General features: G+C 41.7%; 1 protein-coding gene across 3 annotated transcripts in view; it reads right to left on the bottom strand.

The window, feature by feature from the left end:
* Positions 1-23,463, bottom strand: part of LOC133551615 (myogenesis-regulating glycosidase-like) — a 40,476-nt gene that overhangs the window by 12,335 nt on the left and 4,678 nt on the right. The window contains exons 1-4 of one of the 3 annotated variants that reach the window (XM_061898558.1): positions 15,732-15,855; positions 12,263-12,661; positions 7,064-7,595; positions 1,209-2,013 (exon numbers count right to left, since the gene is read on the bottom strand). In XM_061898558.1, the coding sequence (XP_061754542.1) occupies positions 1,209-2,013; positions 7,064-7,595; positions 12,263-12,540 (1,615 nt within the window). In that variant the 5' untranslated portion in view covers positions 12,541-12,661; positions 15,732-15,855. The other 2 variants (XM_061898551.1, XM_061898540.1) reach the window with 2 other exon arrangements.

The raw sequence follows: 23,463 nt of genomic DNA on the forward strand, positions 1-23,463 counted from the left end.
CTTCTCTGCTTAGGGAGCTTCCCCCGCAAACCGACCTTGGATAAGCAGAAGATGGATGAATGGATAGATAATAATTGTGATGATCAATAAACTGTGATTACCATCCAGACTTGAATTGTACGTTAGAAATCTATCATCATTGCATTCCTATTTATGTCTTGCAATGTTTTGGAAGACATTCAAGAAGAGACTGTGGGCCACTGCAGCGAATATTTTAAGATACGAGCTGTGTGTCTGCTTTTTTTATGCTTTAATTTGCAGGCATAATTTCAGTTACGAGCATTTTCACCGCCGGTTGAAATAGTATTTGTCCACACAACACAATCCTGCGCTCCAACCACCAGAACACTGAAAGTGAAAAGCAAAAGGAGCGGACGTCCAATTAAAACATGTCCCATGGTTGCCAGACCTGGTGAGTCAGCCACGCGTCAAAACGCATCACACCGGCCGTATGGTATGGAGCCATACATGTTTGAAAGGAGATGTGTGGGGCTGCTGATGCTATTCTGTCTCTTGGCTCAGCGGACTGGGAATTGTCCTTGGTGCATGGGCACAGCTGTTGTCAGCTCTTACCTCTCCGCTTCATGACTCAAATATGACCGTCAGCAACATAAACTATTTGGGAAATCAGCCGGTAGGAGACTGCAACCCAAAATCTTTAAATTATTTCATAAAATTACTGTCTTGTACATGCTATTGTAATTTTTTGTTGTTTCAAAAGGCATGTTACCTATCAAAATGTTGGTGTTTTGGGATGGCCAAAAGCACAGATTGATTTTGATACATTTCAATGGGTGTGGCTGTTTTGAGATAACAGTGATTTGAGTTATGAGCTTGGTTATGGAGCTCAAGGGACATGGTCACACTTGTAGTAAGTACTGCGCAATGGAAAAGGTCATCCATCCATCCAATTTCTACCACTTATTACCCTGTGTCGTGAGCGGGCTGGAACCTATTCCAGATGCATTTGGGCAATATGAGTCACATTTCGCCAAAGAAGTGCAATAAGCACAAACTAAAAACCATACAGTGGTTGGCCATTTTTGCATGAGCATATCCCTATTGTCAAAAGATAACCATTTCATTTTGTACGTGGGATTGATAAAGATGTAGCTTTCAAAACATACACTTTCTTTTGAAAAATGGTGCAGCTATGACAATCAGTTCCTAAGAAAAAACATTGTAGTGTAAACACCCTGGATCCATACCTGCCATCTTGTCCGGGGAGGCATTCCCACCTATCATATCAGGCAGGACAAACTGGTACCCCAGCATGCTGATGGTCAGAACTGTGGGGATGATGGACTTGAGGCCGAGCTCGTAACCCCACACAGAGTTCCTGTCGATAATCCTGTAGAAACAGGAGATGTTCTGACTTTGGTACCCCACCCTCAGCTCGGCATGCTCGCTAAACGGTATGGCCATCTCTGTGTAGCGTCGTGTGAAAGTGGAGGGGTCTGTCAGTGGGACTAAAGTTCTAAACTGTCGGGGGAGATAACTTGTCTCCCCGGCGTCGAACTTAAAGGACGTTACTCCATATTGGGCTTTGAGATTGGCCAGGTGGAAGGAATACCAGTTACGTGCTTCTGGGTTGGTGAAGTCCAATATTCCACCGATTCCGTTCCACCAGCGAACGAGGGCAGGTAGCTCACCGTCTGGCTCGCGGACAAATAGCTCGTTCTCAACGGCGACTCCAAAGTTGACCGAGTCGTAGTTGATAAACGGGTGCGTCCACAGCGTCACCCGAAAGCCGTCCTGTCGAAGCTGGTCAAACATACCGCTGGCGTTAGGGAATTTCTGCAGGTCAAAGTCAAACTCCCCATAGTCAGAGGTGTAACAGTCATCCAGCTCCAAGTGGGAGCAGTTGAAGCCATGTTTGGTGATGTCGGAGGCGTACTGGAGTAGCCTCTCCTGGGTGACAGACTTATTGTACAGAGCCCAAGTGGACCACACAGGGTGTTTGAAAACATCAGCAGAAGGAACCTTGACAGGCTTTGGGAAATAGCGACGCACCTGAGACAAAACACAAACACATTTTTGCGTTACACACGTTATAGAATAACTTATACAAGACACCAGCCGGTCCTAACATATACAGTAGTGGTGCAACGGATCAACATTGATCTGTGATCTGGTCGGATCGGCAAATACGTGATCCGCGGTTTGATTTATGAAAAAAAAAAAGTTTTGTGCATGTTCTGTCCACACACAGCATGGTCATGGCGAGCGGAGTAACGGAGGAGCTTAAACGCTCCACGACATTTAAATCCCCCGTTTGGGAGCATTTTGGCTTCCTTGTCAAATACAATGATGAAGTAAAGAGGTTAGTGGATAAAACCGTGACTGTGTGTAGGCACTGTGGCACAAGAAAGCCATATGACAGTGGAAACACATCTAGCATGGCCACGCACTTGAAGCGACATCACCCCGGTGTGTCACTGACAGGAGTGAAAACAAAGGCTGCTCAACAACTGCTCATCACCGCGGCATTTAAGCAGCCCCTTGTTGCACAGTCAGACCGGGCTAAAGCCATCATAAACGCTATCGGTGTGCTTATAGGTGCAGAAATGAGGCCATGTTTGGTTGTGCAAACCGAGGGATTTAAACACATGTTGAAAGTACTTGAGCCACGTAACGACATCCCGTCGCATACCCACTTCAGCGATAAAATTGTGCCAGATCTTTATGAGCAGGAGAAGAAAAAAGTTGTAGATGAACTATCCTGAGCATCATCTGTTGCGCTCACGACAGACGGGTGGACGTCCAGGGGAACGGAGAGCTTTGTGACGATAAGCGCTCACTTCATCACAGCAGATTGGGAGATGAGAAGTCCGGTGCTGCAGACACGCCCCCTCTACGAGAGTCACAGAGGCACTCATCTTGCGTAGGTACTGACACAAGCAGTGGGGGTATGGAAGATAAAGAGGCCCTGTACGAATATCGCAGGCACAACTGATAATAGATTAGAACAGAAAGTACAATTCAGCACTGTGGTGCTGAATTTCCACATAATCCCACACATAATTCCAAAAATCAAATTAATGCAAGTGAATGAGGCAGGACTGGGACCACAGATAGGGTGCTTTGCACATGTAATGAATTTGGCATCACAGAAGGGAATCTCAAGTCAATAGGATGGACCACCTCCTTGGGAGGATCAGGAGGGTGGTTTCCTACTTCCACCGAAGCACAAAAGCTGCTCATGTGCATAAGACGAAGCAAGAAATGCTAAAGCTGCCAACTCATAAGCTCATACAACATGTCCTAACAAGGTGGAACTCCACTTATGATATTTTGGAGCGTTATCTGGAGCATCGGGCAGCTATATACTGTGCATTGACCGACAAGACCCTGAAGAACAATGTCAAAGAAATCATCACTCTAGCTGATGATGATGTGAGAGCAGTAGAGGAGGTCCTCCAGGTGCTTAAACCCCTCAAAACTGTTACATCTATGCTGAGCACTGAAACTTCACCATGTGTCAATGATCCCGCCACTGAAAACAAGGATTCTGTAATCCATGGCTCCAAGTGGGGAAGAAAGCACCATCACTTGAGATGTCAAGACTACCACTAGAGAGGACCTAAATCCCAGATACACTTAACCCCCTACTCTACAGGACTACCTTCACAGATCTACTGCCCTGGATCCCAACTTCAAGTGCCTGTCTCACATGGACCCTGCTCTAGGCCAGAGAACATACTGTGACCTCACCACTGAGATTGTGAGTAGTCAGGGCACTGAAGACTATGAAGACTCTGAAGACTCTAAAAATTATAAATTTAAATCTAAATAAATGTGTTTTTCCAGTAATAATGGCCTTTATTAAATGTTATTGCCACATGTTTAATGTCTATGAAACATGAAAATAAATAGGTTTAATTAATAAACACAATTTTTTTATGCAGGGTCAAGCTGCACAGCAAACAGGAGCAAACTTGGACACATCTCCTCCACGAAAGTAGTCGGCGATAGCAGAGCTTTTTGGAGAGACCTTTGCCAGCAAAGACATGGACAGTAAGACTCCTGCTGACATCATCAAAGAGGAGGTGGCATCCTAGCTGGCAGTAAGCGGCATTAAACTGACATGGTGGAAAAGCAAAGAGTGTAAAGACCCTCATATTGCCAAGATGGCAAGATACTATCTTGCTGTGCCAGGCTCTTCAGTTCCTTCCGACAGTGTGTTCTCAACAGCAGGGGACATAGGGACTGCAAAGAGGTCCACACACTCCACAGACAATGACGACATCCATGTCTTTTTGAAAAAATATTTGAAATTATAAGCTCAGGAATGCTTTGTTTTCTTTCTTTTATTCTTCTATGATGATGTGAACATAGGCTTTATTTCACTTTCTATGTTTCAAGGAAGATGATGTGCCTTCTTGTGTTGCACTTTAAGTTGTTTTTTTAATGGTCATTGGTCATACTTTGCCAACCCTCCCGGATTTTCCGGGAGACTCTCGAAATTCAGCGCCTCTCCCGAAAACCTCCCGGGACAAATTTTTTCCCAAAATCTCCCGAAATTCAGGCGGACCTGGAGGCCACGCGCCCTCCAGCTCCATGCGGACCTGACTCAGCAATGTTGTGACCGTCTTAAACAGGACAATACTGCCATCTACTGTACATAGAATAGAATAGAATGGAATGTACACCTGGTGGAAATTCAGCACCACAGTTCGCTTACGATAAACAATGATAATAATAAATATAATACATATAATATATAATATATGAATAATATAAATATATTCTAGATTTAAGTGCAGTCAAGGAACATATGCATTAGGGAGTCTGTTCTGAAGCCCACAGTAAAGAGACGTAACTTCATCACGTTACCTGGTTATTGACTCCAACCCAATATATTACACCGTCGACGAGCAAAATGAAGGAATACGCTTGCAAGTTCCAAAACGAATGGAAACAAGAATTTTTGTAGAACACACTTATCCGTGGACGAACGGATATACTCAGTCATTAACGGTCAGCGAAGCACAAAGCGTCTGCAGCGCAGCATAGTTCAAAACCCAGTATTATGGGCCACCTCGCAAATGGAGACCCGATGGTGTAACTTATGCTGAGACAAAGATGGCTATGCTGATACCTGGAAGCAACATCCCGTTCTCATTTGCGGATGTCTACAACAAATCCGTGAAGGATATGTTCCCGGATTTGGAGATCACTCCCCAGTACCCAAATGGCAGAACAAAGGTTACTCAAAATGTGAAAGGTAAGTGTTGTTGTTTTTTTTATAGTAACCAGCAAGCACAGTACAGTTAGTAGAACTGTGTTTTTATTACTGTGTATTCGATAGGTGCTGTCGGAAATTCAACTATTTCTTTTATTTATACATATAATAAAATAAATATATATAGTTAAAATTCACTGAAAGTCAAGTATTTCATACATATATTGATATATATTTATATGAAAAATATATGAAATACTCGAGTTGGTGAATTATACTCCCCCCCCCCCACCTCTCGAAATCGGAGGCCTCAAGGTTGGCAAGTATGTCATTGGTCCAAGTTTAAAGAAAGGATTTATGCCTTTTTGTGTTGCACTTTGTTTTTCATTAATTATGTTGAAAATAAGATATTATGCCTTGTGCCCTTTAAGTTGATTTTATATATTTTAATTTAATATTTTAAGTACTAATAAACAAAAAGATAAAACTTCTGTTATATTTGTCTTGTTTTTTTTATTTTTGCTGATCTGAGGAATTATCTGTGACTCTGATCCGAGAAACGATCGGAACCGTGAGTTTTTTGATCCGTTGCACCCCTGATATTCAGAACTTCCGTGATAAGCTAGCTAGCTGCAAACTAGCTTGTTTTAGTGTATTTAACTTTTTTTAATTACTTGTGTGACAAATGATGTCACTTTGCTTAGATTATCTGTACCTCCACCAGGAGATTAGAGTATGTAATTGTTGCCGTTGATCTGTCAGATGGTTAGTTTGCAAAATAACTCTGAAATCACATTGATTTTGGGCCTGATTTGGAGGACGTTACCTTATGATTACGTTTCTGTGTGCGCGTGTGTGTGTGTGTGTGTGTGTGTGTGTGTGTGTGTGTGTGTGTGTGTGAGTGTGTGCGAGAAGCACCACAGGGACAAAGAGAGCGGCTGGCTGACAAGACTGTTCACCTCGTTTCGTTAAAAGTTATGGTCGGATTTCCATCTATCTTTTGGAGCAGAAAAAGGAAAAGAAACTAATAATTACATTTTGGATGTGATGTAGATTTTTGCTAATGGGAGGAAGGCAGGGACTAAATTCCAGTTGTTACCTCAGGGGAAATTTGTTTTGGATTCTTTTAACTGAGTTGAAATAAAATCTTATTTAAGTTAGTTAAGTTTGTCTATTAGTTTCAAATGTTCAAATGCCAATTCACCCCCAGAAATACTTGACCAAAATGGATACACAAGATAAAACTAACAATCCTGATTGCAGGGTTTGATAAAATTTTGCCAAAACCAAATCTAAATACTTTTTGTCCAATTTCAGCATACATTTTAAAGCTTTTCCTGTATACTACTTTAATCAAATTTGCTTGATAAACTAATAGTAAAGCCTGAAATGTATGCAAACTCCTGTCAAATGTTGATTTTATGTTACTTTTATTAAACCAGAAAGTTTTTGCTTGATTGAATGACATAGGCATCTCCAAAAAGGATGTAGAAATATGAACATTTCATATTATTATTGTGACCAAAATGATCATGGTTATCAATACTATCTCAATAGGCAAAACGGTGTGCTTAACTTTTAGTTTAAATTACATCATATCGGTTCACTTCCGGTTGTAAAGACGTCCTTGTATGGAACTTCATATTTACCATTCCAAACTACATATCATGAGATTGTGTTAGAGGAGAATAGAGGACATAAAAGATGATTTTAAAGCAATTGTAAAGCACTTTAACCAGCACAGATGCAAGTATATCTAAACATTAAAATTAATGTTTTTTTTTCAAGGTTTCAGATCAATACCTTAAGAGGCCATTAATTTACAGGATTGCAGTTTATCCTAAACCAATAGAAGTGGTGTTAAACGTCGATGCTCACCATGTATTTATGAATGGAGGTAACGTCAGATCCTGCACACACTGTGTAGCTGAGTTCTGCTAAGGTCTGCTGGCCCACTAGTGGTTTAAAAGGAGAATCCTGGTAGCGGGCCTGGAAGTGAAGCGCCTTATCCTTTTCTGACCAGCCCAAATGAAACGGCACCGAATCATTTATCTTGATTGCGACCGCATTGGACGACAGCCAGTAGCGTTCCAGAATCCCTCCAAAAGCGTTACGATTGATGGAGATGTCACTGGTGATATAAGGTTGCGGCTGCTTCTCGCCCCGGATGCTGATGGGCCAGTGCTGGATAGCGGACTCTGCACCTCCGTACCAGTAAGAGCCATTGCAAACCATGGCGTGCTCCACTGTATGCTCGTCTTCCAGAGGCTCCCAGCGGACACGGTAACACATAACTGTGTCCTTTGGCCGAGTTGCGTGGATAAAAAAGTTAATCTTGCCCGCATGTGACTGAGTGCACCTTAGAATACTTTGCTCATGGATGCAGGAGTCTAAATCCAGTGAAGAAGACCTACAATACAAGCAAGAAAACATGGAATCAATATCTTTTATATAGGCACTATTGTCAGACATCTGTCATCCCTGAGGGGGTAAATCATTGTTCAGTCGAGTATTCATTATCCAATCACACATTTCAGTCTGGCAGCCTTTAGAGAGCACAAAGAGGATTGCTTTACACTTAATAAAGTTTCATGTTGGTCAATGACAAGTTTCTAAAAAGGTTGGTTTACAAAGTGTTTTTAAAATAAATGAAGAATAATGCATTATTTTGATTTTGCAACAATATATTCAAAAAAGTCACAATAGTCAAAAAGATTTTCAAAGTGTAAATTGATTTTAAAACATATTTTTAACTCTACTGCCTTAAAAGAAATGTCACATGGAGCAATCTATATGTGTAAAGAAATATATATTTACTCCATATTTATTATCATTGAAATCTTTGACAATTTTGCATGAAAAACCGACCACGTGGTCTCAGGAACACTTTAGAAAACCACTGTCAGTAACTACAGTTCGTCGCTACATCTGTAAGTGCAATTTAAAACTCTACTATGCAAAGCGAGAGCCATTTATCAACAACACCCAGAAACGCTGCCAGCTTCGCTGGGCCCGAGTTCATCTAAGATGGACTGATGCAAAGTGTTCTGTGGTCTGACATATACACACACACACACACACACACACACACACACACACACACACACACACACACACACACAAAATAAATAACACAGTCTACACAATTTTTTTCGGTTTCTCATGAGGCATTTGGATCTTGGTAGATCTTTAGTCTTTAGTTCTGCTCTATCTTATCTCACATATAAATCCATTTGGTGAACAAATAGTGCTTTAGGCTTTTTTCAAAAAGCACTACGTATTCAGTTTGTTTGGACGTTAAAAACAGTACGAGTCTTTAAGATTGCAGAACAAGCCCAAAATCATAGAAATATTCCAAGCAGACTTGTTATCTCTACAGGTACATTTCGCAGCAATCTGGCTGTCTCCACTTTATTTTTTTTTTAGAAATTAGGACCTCAGACTGTCACTTTTGAGGTGCCTGGTTTTCATGACATTATATATAAAGTACACTATACACCTGTGGTCGTCAACTGGGGTCCACGGCCCTAAGGGTGTCATTTCAGGTACTGCAGGGTTATGACATTATTTTGGCGGAATAGAATTGATTTTAATATTAAAATTGCGTCTTTATTTTTTTCAACCAATTTAAATGTTTTCAATGGTGTGTTACCATTGACGTAACATACCGTAGTGCACAGATAAATGGGCGGTAAACAAGCGATCACTTAAGAACCACAATAAGTGAAGTGAATTATATTTATATAGCGCTTTTCTCAAGTGACTCAAAGCGCTTTACATAGTGACACCCAATATCTAAGTTACATTTAAACCAGTGTGGGAGCCACTGGGAGCAGGTGGGTAAAGTGTCTTGCCCAAGGACACAACGGCAGTAACCAGGATGGCACAAGCGGGAATCGAACCCGCAACCCTCAAGTTGCTGGCACGGCCACTCTACCAACCGAGCTATGCCGCCCCTCCAATAGTTGCAGCACGCGTGGCGGAAGAATACAGCTGCCTGTATCCGCAACATTGTGACGTGTGCGATGCTGCACTGTGTGCTCACAGATTCGAGTTCTTGAATCAACAATAGCTGCTCCTTATCATGTAGCCCATCTGTGCAATATCCTACATGTCAAATCATGCTGTTATGAAGATGTCTTAAATAAAATGTTACAGTATTAATCAAGTGTATATATTTTTTTATTTAAACCACACTGAATAAAATTGCACACAATTCTGCTGTGTTGTACTGTGAATCTGCTGTGGTTGGCTTTAAAGCATTTAAAGGCCTACAGAAATGAGATTTTCTTATTTAAACGGGGATAGCAGGTCCATTGCATGTGTCATACTTGATCATTTTGCGATATTGCCATATTTTTGCTGAAAGGATTTAGTCGAGAACATCCACGATAAAGTTCGCAACTTTTGGTGTTAAGAGAAATGCCCTGCCTCTACCGGAAGTCGCAGACGATGACGTCACAAGTGTGGGGGCTCCTCACATAGTTTTTAATGGGAGCCTCCAACAAAAAGTGCTATTCAGACCGAGAAAACGACAACTTCCCCATTAATTTTAGCGAGGATGAAAGATTTGTGTTTGAGGATATTGATAGCGACGGACTAGAAAAAAAAAATGGTACAAAAAAAAAGTTTAAAAAAAAAAACGCGATTGCATTGGGACGGATTCCGATGTTTTTAGAGACATTTACTAGGATAATTCTGGGAAATCCCTTATCTTTCTATTGTGTTGCTAGTGTTTTAGTGAGTTAAATAGTACCTGATAGTCGGAGGTGTACGTCCACGGGTGTCTTGACGCCAATGTCTCAGGGGAGTCGAAGGCAGTTATGGACGGCACAAGCTCAGCTTTTCTCCGGTAAGAAGCGACTTTTTACCACAATTTTCTCACCGAAACCTGCTGGTTGACATTCCGTTGTGATTCATGTTTGCTTGACCACGCTCTGATCCATAATAAAGTTTCACCTCCAGGAATTTTAAACAAGGAATCACCGTGTGTTTGTGTGGCTAAAGACTAAAGCTTCCCAACTCCATCTTTCTACTGTGACTTCTCCAATATTAATTGAACAAATTGCAAAAGATTCAGCAACACAGATCTCCAAAATACTGTGTAATTATGCGGTTAAAGCAGACGACTTTTAGCTGTGTGTGTGTGTGTGCAGCGCTCATATTTCCTTAAAACCTGTGACGTCTTGCGTACACGTCATCATTACACGTTTTCAATTGTAATTTAGTAAACTAAAAGGGCCGTATTGGCATGTGTTGCAATGTTAATATTACATCATTGATACATAAACTATCAGACTGCATGGTGGGTAGTAGTGGGTTTCAGTAGGTCTTTAAATAATGTAATGCAAGATGAGACGGGGAGAGAGAACGTTGGATACAAATAGCTTTCTTGAAAGTTTTTACAGAAAAGGCTTACATCACTATCGAGGAACAGAACCCAAGGACAACCTTTATCCGCCTGTCCATCCATTTAGGAGGGGGAGCTTTGGCCTGGCATACACAAAAGACCCCTGCTATGCATGCTTCTGACTTTCCCTATAAAGCCACGCCCTATTGGTTACGGTTGTCATGTCCCATAAGCTTTCGTCAAGATGGCGGACGATCAGCAATCAGTTTCTAGAGTTTCCGACAAAATAAATATATATTTTCTTCCTTATGCTGAAAATCTGACCCAACAAACGCTTAAAAGGGGACTAAACTACTTTCCTCAGGGATGTATTCATGGACTTTGTGTTTAGGAGGGCAGAAATCGTGTAATGATGCGAAGCGCGGGTGGGCCATTCAGAAAAATCAACTGGATGAATTCCAGAACCAAGACTACATTGTGGCTAAAGCACTTCCATAAAAGTATTTAAAAGTGGTGAAAAAAAGATATATAACGGGACTTTTACTCAAACCCAAACTGTGGTTAGCGGGCTCCATCTTGTGGTAAGCCAAAAAAATCACTTAATTCAAACACAGTGTTACTGTAGTTCTTAAATCAACAACTGTGTAATTTTACAGTGGCCAAAAATAATAAATATACTTGTTAAATAAAACCTCTGCATTGTTTTTGATGAATATTTAGGCTTACTATGCAACTGTATTTTAACGTTGGTCATTATGGTACTTGGAGAGCCAAGAGAGCCAAGTTTGAGAACCACTGCACTAGACCAGTGTTTTTCAACCTTTTCTGAGCCGAGGCACATTTTTTTCATTGAAAAAATACGGACGCACACCACCAGCAGAAAACGTTTTAAAAATTTAACTCAGCAGCCAATATCTACAATAAAAAGTTGTTCTCGCAATTGTTGGATGTGAATTCAAACCATATCCAACCACGCATCACTATAGCTCATCTCAAAGTAGGTGTACTGTCACAACCTTTCACATCATACCGTGACTCATTTTGAGTTTTTTGGTTTTCCAGTGTGTAGTGTTTTAGTTCTTGTCTTGCACTCCTATTTTGGTGTTGATTGTCATGTCATGTACGGATGCACTTTGTGGACGCCGTCCGCTCCACGCGCCGCAAGACTTTGCTGTCATCCAGCATTCTGTTTTTGTGTACTTTGCAGCCAGCTCAGTTATAGTTTCGTTTTGCATAGCGATCCCGAAGCTTCAATGCCTTTTGTTTATTTCTGGTTTAAGCATTATATACCTTTTTACCAGTACGTTGTCTCACGACGACCCCAAAAGAAACAAGCGGTAGAAAATGGATGGATGTATGGATGGATAGATGGACAAACCATGTTCCCAACATCTACAAAATAATTACCTACCTGCTGCCACCTACTGATATGGAAGAGTATTACATGGTTACTCTGCCAAGCTCTACACAGCACAGTCACTCAACAACGGCACATTTGCGGATTATAATTACTGGTTTGCAAATATTATTTTTAACCCAATTAAGTGAAATTGCATAAACTCCCACGACACACCAAAGAATATCTAACGGTACACTAGTGTGCCGTGTTGGCACAGTGGTTGAAAAACACTGCACTAGACAACCACGATGTACCCCATTAGGTATGCTCCAATTGTTTGAGAAACAGCATTAATACATAAGTGTATGTTTACATGAGAACAGCTCACCTGAAGGTCATGGCGAAAATTATAGCCCCTGCCTGGTTCCGGATGACAAAACCGTCCTTGTTGAGGTCCAGCAGTTCGGTCTCCATGAGCTGGGCTTTGCGAAGAGATGCCGAGTAGTAGCACCAGGCCACCACAGCAGCCAGAACCAGCACACAGCCCAGTACGCTTGCAACAACGAGGGGGCGCGCTTCCTCATTCGCTCTCTTCTTGTGCGGCGAGTTCTCACCCCACTCAGACAGATGCTGCTCCCTGGGGGCGACTGGTACAATCTGATACATACTGAACTGTTTACTGTCGACTTTAGGCAGGGTGTGTTGGTAATGAGAGTCCTCACAGTAGGGATGTGTGGACAGTCTAGGTTTTTTTCTTGAGAAATGACTCCATTTGACATTTGACCACCTATATAATGACAAACAGAAAACACAGTCAGTGCCAAAAATGTACAACCCAAATGTTAACTCACAAGTACCAGTTGCTGTACAAAAAAATGCCATAACTGTTTAAAGATTATATGCAATCTTTTGTTGTGATCCCTCAATTGAGTATACATAAAGGTGTGTGTTGTTGAGTCTGACCTGAACATAATCTGGACTGCATAAATGCTTATTTTGAAAATGTAATTTTGTTTATAGATTATATGCAATCCGTTGTTGTGTTCCCTAACTTTAGTGTACAATAAAGGCCTACTGAAATTAGATTTTCTAATTTAAACAGGGATAGCAGGTCCATTCTATGTGTCATACTTGATCATTTCGCGATATTTCCATGTTTTTGCTGAAAGGATTTAGTAGAGAACATCGACGATAAAGTTCGCAACTTTTGGTGCTGATAAAAAAGCCTTGCCTTTACCGGAAGTCGCAGACGATGACGTCACAAGGGTGAGGGCTCCTCACGTCCTCACATTGTTTATAATGGGAGCCTCCAGCAGCAAGAGCTATTCGGACCGAGAAAACGACAATTTCCCGACTAATTTGAGCGAGGATGAAAGATTGTTGCTAGTGTTTTAGTGAGATTAAATAGTACCTGATAGTCGGAGGGGTGTGTCCATGGGTGTCTTGATGCCAGTGTCTGACGGAAGTCACGGCAGATACAAGGACGGCGCAAACTCCACAGAACTCCGGTAAGAGGCGACTTTTTAACACAATTTTCTCACCGAAACCTGCCGGTTGACAAGTGGTCGGGAACCATGTTCGCTTGAGCGCTCTGATCCATAGTAAAGCTTCATCTCCGGGAATTTTAAACAAGGAATCACCGTGTATCTGCGTGGCTAAAGGCTAAAGCTTCCCAACTCCATCTTTGTACTTTGACTTCTCCATTATTAATTGAACAAATTGCAAAAAATTCAGCAACACAGATGTCCAGAATACTGTTTAATTGCGCGATGAAGAGACAACTTTTGGCCGCAAATGGTGCTGCGCTAATATTTCCCGACAGTCCGTGTTGTCACGCGCAAGCGTCATCATTCCGCGACATTTTCAACAAGAAACTCCGCGGGAAATTTAAAATTGCAATTTAGTAAACTAAACCGGCCGTGTTGGTATGTGTTGCAATGTTAATATTTCATCATTGATGTATAAACTATCAGACTGCGTGGTCGATAGTAGTGGGTTTCAGTAGGCCTTTAATGAAGGTGGACCTGGTTTTAAGAACCCTTTAAACAATCTAATTTCCTTGACAACCTGGTCTGGTGAAGATAATGGCCTTTATTTAAAAAATGTAAATCAAATAAAAAAATAAAAACGTTTTCTTGAACAAAAAGAAACTAAGATACAATTTAAAAAAGTTACATAGTAACTAGTAATTAATGAAAATGAGTAAAATTAACGGTTAAAGTTTAGTACTATTAATGGACCAGCAGCACACACAATCATGTGTGCTTCACGGACTGTATCCCTTGCAGACTGTATTGCCATATACTGTAGGAAACAGAATATTAATAACAGAAGGAAACAACTCTGGAATTGGAGAAGGCATTCGACCGTGTCCCTCGGGAAGTCCTGTGGGGAGTGCTCAGAGAGTATGGGGTATTGGACTGTCTTATTTCGGCGGTCCGCTCCCTGTACGATCAGAGTCAGAGCTTGGTCCGCATTGCCGGCAGTAAGTCGGACACATTTCCAGTGAGGGTTGGACTCCGCCAAGGCTGCCCTTAAAAGTTCTGTTCATAACTTTTATGGACAGAATTTCTAGGCGCAGTCAATGCGTTGAGGGGTTCTGTTTAGGTGGCCACGGTATTAGGTCTCTGCTTTTTGCAGATGATGTGGTCCTGACGGCTTCATCTGTCCGGGATCTATAACTCTCACTGGATCGGTTCGCAGCCGAGTGTGAAGCGACCGGAATGAGAATCAGCAACTCCAAGTCCGAGTCCATGGTTCTCGCCCGGAAAAAGGTGGAGTGCCATCTCCGGGTTGGGGAGGAGACCCTGCCACAAGTGGAGGAGTTCTAGTACCTAGGAGTCTTGTTCACAAGTGGGGGAAGAGTGGATCGTGAGATCGGTGCGGCGTCTTCAGGGCCGAAAGGCAAAGCTCTCAATTTACCGGTCGATCTACATTCCCATCCTCACCTATGGTCATGAGCTTTGAGTCATGACTGAAAGGATACGATCACGGGTACAAGCACCCGAAATGAGTTTCCTCCGCCGTGTGGCGGGGCTCTCCCTTAGAAATAGGGTGAGAAGCTGTCATCCGGGAGGAACTCAAAGTAAAGCCGCTGCTCCTCCACATCGAGAGGAGCCACATGAGGTGGTTCGGCCATCTGGTCAGGATGCCACCTGAACGCCTCCCGAGGGAGGTGTTTAAGGCACGTCCAACCGGTAGGAGGCCACGGGGAAGACCCAGGACACGTTGGGAAGACTATGTCTCCCGGCTGGCCTGGGAACGCCTCGGGATCCCCCGGGAAGAGCTAGACGAAGTGGCTGGGGAGAGGGAGGTCTGCATGGGCTTCCCTGCTTAGGCTGCTGCCCCCGCAAACCGACCTCGGATAAGCAGAAGATTGATGAATGGATGGATGGAAACAAGCCTTTGGTTAGAATGAGTGTGAATGAGTAAATGGGGGAGGGAGGGATTTGGGGTTGGTGCACTAACTGTAAGTGTATCTTATGTTTTTTATGTTGATTTAATAATAAAACGTTATTTTTAAATGCCGTAGCAGCAGACAGGTTTAGTCAAACGAGGAAGACAAATGCTGATAATTGTTTTGTCTCATGTTGGTATTTAATCAGTTACTTGAGACAGACAATTCAGCAATTTAGCCAACCTAATCCAACAGTCACTTTTTTCATATCAGGCCCAGCTTTTAAAAATCCATAGTTCACATACAATACGACGTGCGCCACACTTCTAGACAATATGTGACGAGTTTGTTTTGGCACCATCCAAGCAACAATTTCTCCTCATTCTATCCACGACAATGAAAAGCTGAGTTGTTACAATTCGTAAGATTATGATTCATATGGAAAATATATACTTCTTACCTATCCTCAACGTCGCTTTAGTTCCCGTATATAAACGACAAGAGCTGCGCAGGTGCAGCATCTGCAGTTCCGCCTGTGTTCCCGCCCATCAACAAAGCAGCTGTTACGCTGATTCGACAATACGCAAGTCAATCAAACACTAGAGACTTGTGGGATATGTAGTTTCTAATGTTCTTCCACAAATGGATGCGAGTGCGACATATGCTTACGGTATATCAAGATATATTCATCCATCCATCCATTTTCTACCGCTTATACCTTTTGGAGTCGCTAGGAGCGCTGGTGCTTATCTCAGCTACAATCGGGCGGAAGGCGGACTACACCCTAGACCGGGGGTCGGCAACCTGCGGCTCTTCAGCGCCGCCCTAGTGGCTCTCTGGAGCTTTTTCAAAAATGTATGAAAAATGGAAAAAGATGAGGGAAAAAAACATATAAAACATATATCCATCCATCCATCCATTTTCTACCGCTTATTCCCTTTCGGGGTCACGGGGGGCGCTGGCGCCTATCCCAGCTACATAAAACATATATTTGTTGTTTTAATATGGTTTATGTAGGAGGACAAACATGACACAAACCTCCCTAATTATTGAATATCGATTTTTTTTAATAAACCAGTAGCCTTTGCTTTTAAAAAAAAAGCACAAAGTTTTTCATTTATATTAGGCCTTCAAACAAAACATGCATTCCAAAAAAAAATAAAGTGCATTAAAGTGGATAAACCCACAACAAATGAATTATTGTCCTTTTGGCAAAAGTCTGCTTAGCCACAGTAGATATGCTAATAATGTAAAGAGAAGGCTCAAGTAAATCACAATTAAGTGTGTGCTTGTAACCTCTTACACTTATACAGGTAGCCTACACAACAGGCTAATAATGTAAACAGAGGCCCCACTAAATCTCAATAAGTGTGTGCTTGTAACCTCATACACTTATACAGGTACACAACATATCCCAACGTCACCGCGTCATTGCACGTTGGTTGATTGCGTCACCGCGTCAAAAAATGTGGCTTTTTTTGCCATCCATCCATCCATCCATTTTCTACCGCTTATTCCCTTTTGGGGTCACGGGGGGCGCTGGCGCCTATCTCAGCTACAATCGGGCGGAAGGCGGGGTACACCCTGGACAAGTCGCCACCTCATCGCAGGGCTTTTTTGCCATATTCGGCCAAATATATTCGGTTACCGATTAATCGGTGCATCCCTAATATATATATATATATATATATATATATATATATATATATATATATATATGCACACACACTCAAAGTTAACGTACAACATTAGTATTCCTACAACAATAGTACGATCAATAACTCCCTAATTTCCATAACATATTACAGTTTGATCTTTGAGTATATAACTATTAGCAAACAAAGATTAAATATTCTGCACTTTACCTCATGTTGTGCCTCTTTATAGCCAGGAGAGGACGCTGTTCTACCAGTGCTAATGAGTGTCTGCACTAAAGACGTAAATATCACAATTCTTCTAGGTATGATGCAGTATTAAAAAAAACAAAAAACAAATAAGAAATTATTAAGGGAATGCCTCTTTTGTGGTGAGCATTTTTTAAATATACATTTCAAGTACAGTATACGTGATTATGCACGCCACAAACGCTACGCAATGGTTTTAAACGGTTAACGCTGACGTCAGGGGAATAGAAACCCTTTAAGACGTACTTTAAAGCACCGCGTGGAACAAGATGACAACCAACCCATGACCCAGTACTAAATACATAGACAGCAACTTAAAAATGTTTGGGGGGATTATGAAAACCTCAACATTAGTTTGGCTCTTCTCCTTCCAGGTAGGAAAATAAAATAATATAATTGAGCCTTAAGTCCCATAAGTGTTTCGTTTCCTAGTGCTGGAAGTGTTATTTTCTCAAATATCACGTGTTTTTGTTGTGTTCTATAAATATATGCATGAATTGCTTACAAACTCTGGCAATACAGTAAGTCATTAACACAATTTAAAACATTTTTACTGCACAACACTTAAGACATTGATTATATCATCATGTGGAATCAAATGATAAAGCCAGTGGTGTCAAACGAACACGTTTTATCTGGTTTGAATAAATTGATTTGCTAAGTACAAAAATGATCCGACATTTTTGAATGAAAGAAACTGCTGTTCTACATGTGTCCACTAGATGTCACAATAGCAGTTACCGTATTTCATCGAATTGCCGCCGGGGCTAGTTAATTTAAAATCTCTTCTCACTCCTGCGCTTACCAAAGGCATGCGGTAAAAGTAAACATGCGCTAATTATTTTAAAACCTCTTCTCACTCCGGCACTTACCAAAGGTATGCAGCAAAAATTTGAGTGTGATGTAAGCTTGGACCTTAAATCCTACTGAATAGCTCTTAATCTTCTTCCCTTTATGCATTTTCAAATTACCGGTATTGAAATCAGCCTCTGTTCGCAGCCGGAAGCGACCGGAATGAGAATCAGCACCTCCAAGTCCGAGTCCATGGTTCTCGCCCGGAAAAGGGTGGAATGCCATCTCCGGGTTGGGGAGGAGACCCTGCCCCAAGTGGAGGAGTTCAAGTACCTAGGAGTCTTGTTCACCAGTGAGGGAAGAGTGGATCGTGAGATCGACAGGCGGATCTGTGCGGCATCTTCAGTAATGCGGACGCTGTACCGATCCGTTGTGGTGAAGAAGGAGCTGAGCCGGAAGGCAAAGCTCTCAATTTACCGGGCGATATACGTTCCCATCCTCACCTATGGTCATGAGCTTTGGGTCATGACCGAAAGGATAAGATCACGGGTACAAGCAGCCGAAATGAGTTTCCTCCGCCGTGTGGCGGGGCTCTCCCTTAGAGATAGGGTAAGAAGCTCTGCCATCCGGGAGGGACTCAAAGTAAAGCCGCTGCTCCTTCACATCGAGAGGAGCCAGATGAGGTGGTTCGGGCATCTGGTCAGGATGCCACCCGAACGCCTCCCTAGGGAGGTGTTTAGGGCACGTCCAACCGGTAGGAGGCCACGGGGAAGACCCAGGACACGTTGGGAAGACTATGTCTCCCGGCTGGCCTGGGAACGCCTCGGGATCCCCCGGGAAGAGCTAGACGAAGTGGCTGGGGAGAGGGAAGTCTGGGTTTCCCTGCTTAGGCTGTTGCCCCCCGCGACCCAACCTCGGATAAGCGGGTGATGATGGATGGATGGAAATCAGCCTCCTCCATTTTGAAAATGTTGACAGGGTAAGTGTCACTCGTGACGTCACAAGTTTGACCAGGCGTTAATACTAAGCATGCGCTAATTATTTTGGGAAGCGACAGTAATTCGGTAATACGGTATTTGTATCTTTGTAGTTGATGCTACATACATCTACTCCGTGGCCTAGTGTCCGCCCTGAGATCGATAGGTTGTGAGTTCAAACCCCGGCCGAGTCATACCTAAGACTATAAAAATGGGACCCATTACCTCCCTGCTTGGCACTCAGCATTAAGGGTTGGAATTGGGGGTTAAATCACCATAAATGATTCCCGGGCACGGCACCACTGCTGCTCACTGCTCCCCTCCCCTCCCAGGGGGCGATCAAGGGGATGGGTCAAATGCAGAGGACAAATTTCCCCACACCTAGTGTGTGTGTCACAATTATTGGTACTTTAACTTAACCTAATATGTAAAAACAATAAACCACATGATGTTAGTGTACCAGTCAAGGAAAACGAGCAAACAACATTAATAACATTTCGTAATGGATATGTGTATGGATTGAAAACTAACACCAATGAGTTGACTGATGAACATTATCACATAATTTATTCAGAAAGTATAAATAACGACTAATAAAGATAGAATACTATTAACCGCAATATGTAAGTGTAAAAAAATCATTATGATTTGTAAATTTTCAGAATGTGCTTGTTCTATTTTTAAGCAAAGAAAACAGTCCGAAGTTGTCGTTATTTTTAAGTTATCGTGCCGTGATTTTACCAGTATGGCTAATTTGGGATTAGATTTTTCTCCATTTGGCCCCTGATCTAAAATGAGTTTGACACCCCTGGCCGAGAGCTTAAGTCAGGGGTTCTCAAACATGCGGCCCGTGGGCCAATTGCGGCCCGTGAGACGCCATTCTGCGGCCCGCACGTTAATATGAAATTTTAATGTTGGTGCGGCCCAACAAGATAAAAAAGCCTTGCCTGTACCGGAAGTCGCAGACGATGACGTCACAAGGGTGAGGGCTCCTCACGTTGTTTATAATGCGAGCCTCCAGCAGCAAGAGCTATTCGGGCCAAGAAAACGACAATTTCCCCATTAATTTGAGCGAGGATGAATGATTCATGGATGATGATATTGATAGCGAAGAACTAGAAAAAAAAGAAAAAAAAAAGGCGATTGCATTGGGACGGAATCAGATGTTTTTAGACACATTTACTAAGATAATTCTGGGAAATCCTTTATCTTTCTATTGTGTTGTTAGTGTTTTAGTGAGATTAAATAGTACCTGATAGTCGGAGGGGTGTGTCCACGGGTGTCTTGATGCCAGTCTCTGATGGAAGTCGACGGCAGCTGCATGGACGGCGCAAGCTCAGCTGATCTCCGGTAAGAGGCGACTTTTTACCACAATTTTCTCACCGAAACTTGCCGGTTGACAAGTGGTCGGGAACCATGTTTGCTTGACCGCTGTGATCCATAGTAAAGTTTCACCTCCGGGAATTTTAAACAAGGAATCACCGTGTGTTTTTGTGGCTAAAGGCTAAAGCTTCCCAACTCCATCTTTCTACTTTAACTTCTCCATTATTAATTGAAAAAATTGCAAAATATTCAGCAACACAGATGTCAAGAAAAATGTATAATTATGCCGTTAAAGCAGAGGACATATAGCTGTGTGTGTGCTTAACGCTCATACTTCCTAAAGCGTGTGACGTCTTGCGTACACGTCATCATTACACGACGTTTTCAAGACGAAACTCTCGGGAAATTTAAAATTGTAATTTAGTAAACTAAAGAGGCCGTATTGCCATGTGTTGCAATGTTAATATTTCATCATTGATATATAAACTATCAGACTGCGTGGTGGGTAGTAGTGGGTTTCAGTAGGCCTTTAAAACCAGTTGAAGATAGCAAAGTTGTTCTTGTACTCTGTCAAATGCTTTTTGTAGATATTTAAAGGCCTCAGCAGGAATTGGTGCTGTGCAGTTTATGACAGTATAATCAGCATGGAATTGGAAAGTTGAGTTTGGAATATTCTGTCCAAGAGTATTTATGTAAATAGTGAATAATAAGGGGCCCAACACCGAACCTTGGGGGACACCCTTTTTCACTTGCAGTACGTTTGAGGAGGAATCTTCTATCTGAACAGAGATAGAAGACTATGTCTCATGAAAAGGCAAGACATAACAAAACACATGTTGTCTAATGTTGAAGCCTAAAAAGGCAATTACTGTTTGATTGTAAGTTGGCAACTCTTTTGTTGTTGTTGTTTTTTTTGTTTGTTGGTTTTTCTCAGGGAGAAATGAGGATGGTAAGGTATTTGTAATGCAATTCTCATACATAATGCCTTTATAGGGTGTTAGGTTGATTCATTATAAATGGTGATGCTTATTTACAAATACATTGCAATGATTGTTCATTCCTTGTTGTACATTGGAGAAGGGGAGATGTAGTTGATGTCCCTTATGGGCATCCGTAGTTGTTTATGTATGTTTGGAGCACGCGCAGTTGGTTCAGTAAAAAGTCTACACCACTGAAGTGGACAGCCGTGTGTGTGTCACTGATTTCTACAGTAGATGTGTTTTTTTTTTTCTACAACTACAGCTGCTCAAGCAGTTGCGTTTGCCCTGCATGCGAAAAATTGACTTTTTTCTGCAACGCTTACGCTGTATATAAGTGAAGAAGAAGAGGCAGCATTATTATACTTTCAGTAACATCTACAAAGAGATTATATCAGCAGGCTTAAAAAAATCTCTCTACGATAAGTTTTTGATTTCATTTAAATTTTTGCAATATTTTAGGGTTCCTCACTAGGAAACCTTACAATGTATTTAAATCCATAAATTGCTATACAATTGTATAAAATGGAGTAGATGGGAAGTTACTATGGCATAGATAGATCCCATATTTTTAGCAAGTTTCCCAGGAGATTTTTTCCATTTTTGAAATGCAATTGTTGATGCTCCGTAGACAGGGGGTCAGCAACCCTGTGGCTCTTTAGCCCCACCCTAGTGGCTCCCTGGAGCATTTTTAAAAAAGGATTGAAAATGGAAAAAGTTGGGGGAATTTTTCTTTCTTTGTTTTAGTATTTTTTTGTGTTTGTTTGAGGACAAACATGAAAGTCCACTGTTTAATATGTTTGTGTGTATACTTCACTGATGAGAGTATTTGGTGAACATCGTTTTGTACTACTAATTTCAGCGGTTCTTGAACTCATCATTGTGTGGATTGTTTACATGTGAAGTGAAGTGAATTATATTTATACAGCGCTTTTCTCTGGTGACTCAAAGCGCTTTACATAGTGAAACCCAATATCTAAGTTACATTTAAACCAGTTTGGGTGGCACTGGGAGCAGGTGGTTAAAGTGTCTTGCCCAAGGACACAGCGGCAGTGACTAGGATGGCGGAAGCGGGAATCGAACCTGCAACCCTCAAGTTGCTGGCACGGGCGCTCTACCAACCGAGCTATACCGCCGTAAAATCTTCCACTTCTTCTTTGTCTCATTTTGTCCACTAAACGTTTTATACTGTGAGTGAATGCACAAAGGTGAGCTTAGTTGATGTTATTGACTTGTTGGAGTGCTAATCGAGCATAGTTGGTCAGTGCTTGACTTTAGGCTCGCTTTATGTACATGTTGCAACATTATGCCTCATTTGTAAGTATATTTGAACTCATTTAATATATTTTACTTTTATCCTCTTTGTATATAATTTATATCTGCATGTCACATGACACAATATATGTATGTAATATTGGCTGGATTTCAGATAGTTGTTTGTGTGCCATATTGTTCCAGACCACAGCAAACATTACCAAGCTTGCCAAACATTGTAATAAATCCATTAGAAGAAGACAGCCTTAACTTGGACAAACACGTCTATACTTTTGGCTATTAAATGCCAGTAATTTCAAGGAGTTATCTCACCCTTTGAGTAACCTCTGATTTACTAGTGGTTTCTAATGTTGTAAAAATGTGTAGACTAACTATTTAATTTCAACATTTCTGTCAATGAAGATATGCTTCAGCCAGCGACACATAGTCATTTTGATAGTAGGCTATTATAGCTAATATAGACACTTTTGTCATGTGTTGCCTTCATTATTAGCCTTATATATGGCTTTTAATTTGTTGCGGCTCCAGACAGATTAGTTTTTTTGCATTGTTGGGTCTTTTAACGTTTTGGGTAGCCGAACCCTGTCTTAGACAAATACAATAAAAATGTTTGTGAAATCCCCTTATATTGTTTTGCGCGAAATTAACAACATTAGTGCCCCTATGTTGCTTCTTGTTCAGCGTTTTTTCAAAAGTAAAACTACTTAAAGCCTTGTCCCACTGTTTTCGACGTATATTATTAATGTTCAAATAACTTTTACTGCAAATGAATATCGGCTACAAATATCGGTTATAGGCATCCTTGAAAGTTGTCTCCATGGGCGGGAAGCGCCGGTGCATTGCCTTCACTCACTGTGATAGCTAATTTGGTAGCTAACTTCACGCGTACAAATAAAACAAACAACACTACCTTTCGTCGGCGGCATAGTTCGGTCGGTAGAGTG

The sequence above is a fragment of the Nerophis ophidion genome, linkage group LG01, assembly GCF_033978795.1.
Source record: "Nerophis ophidion isolate RoL-2023_Sa linkage group LG01, RoL_Noph_v1.0, whole genome shotgun sequence".
NCBI classification, from domain to species: Eukaryota; Metazoa; Chordata; class Actinopteri; order Syngnathiformes; family Syngnathidae; genus Nerophis; species Nerophis ophidion.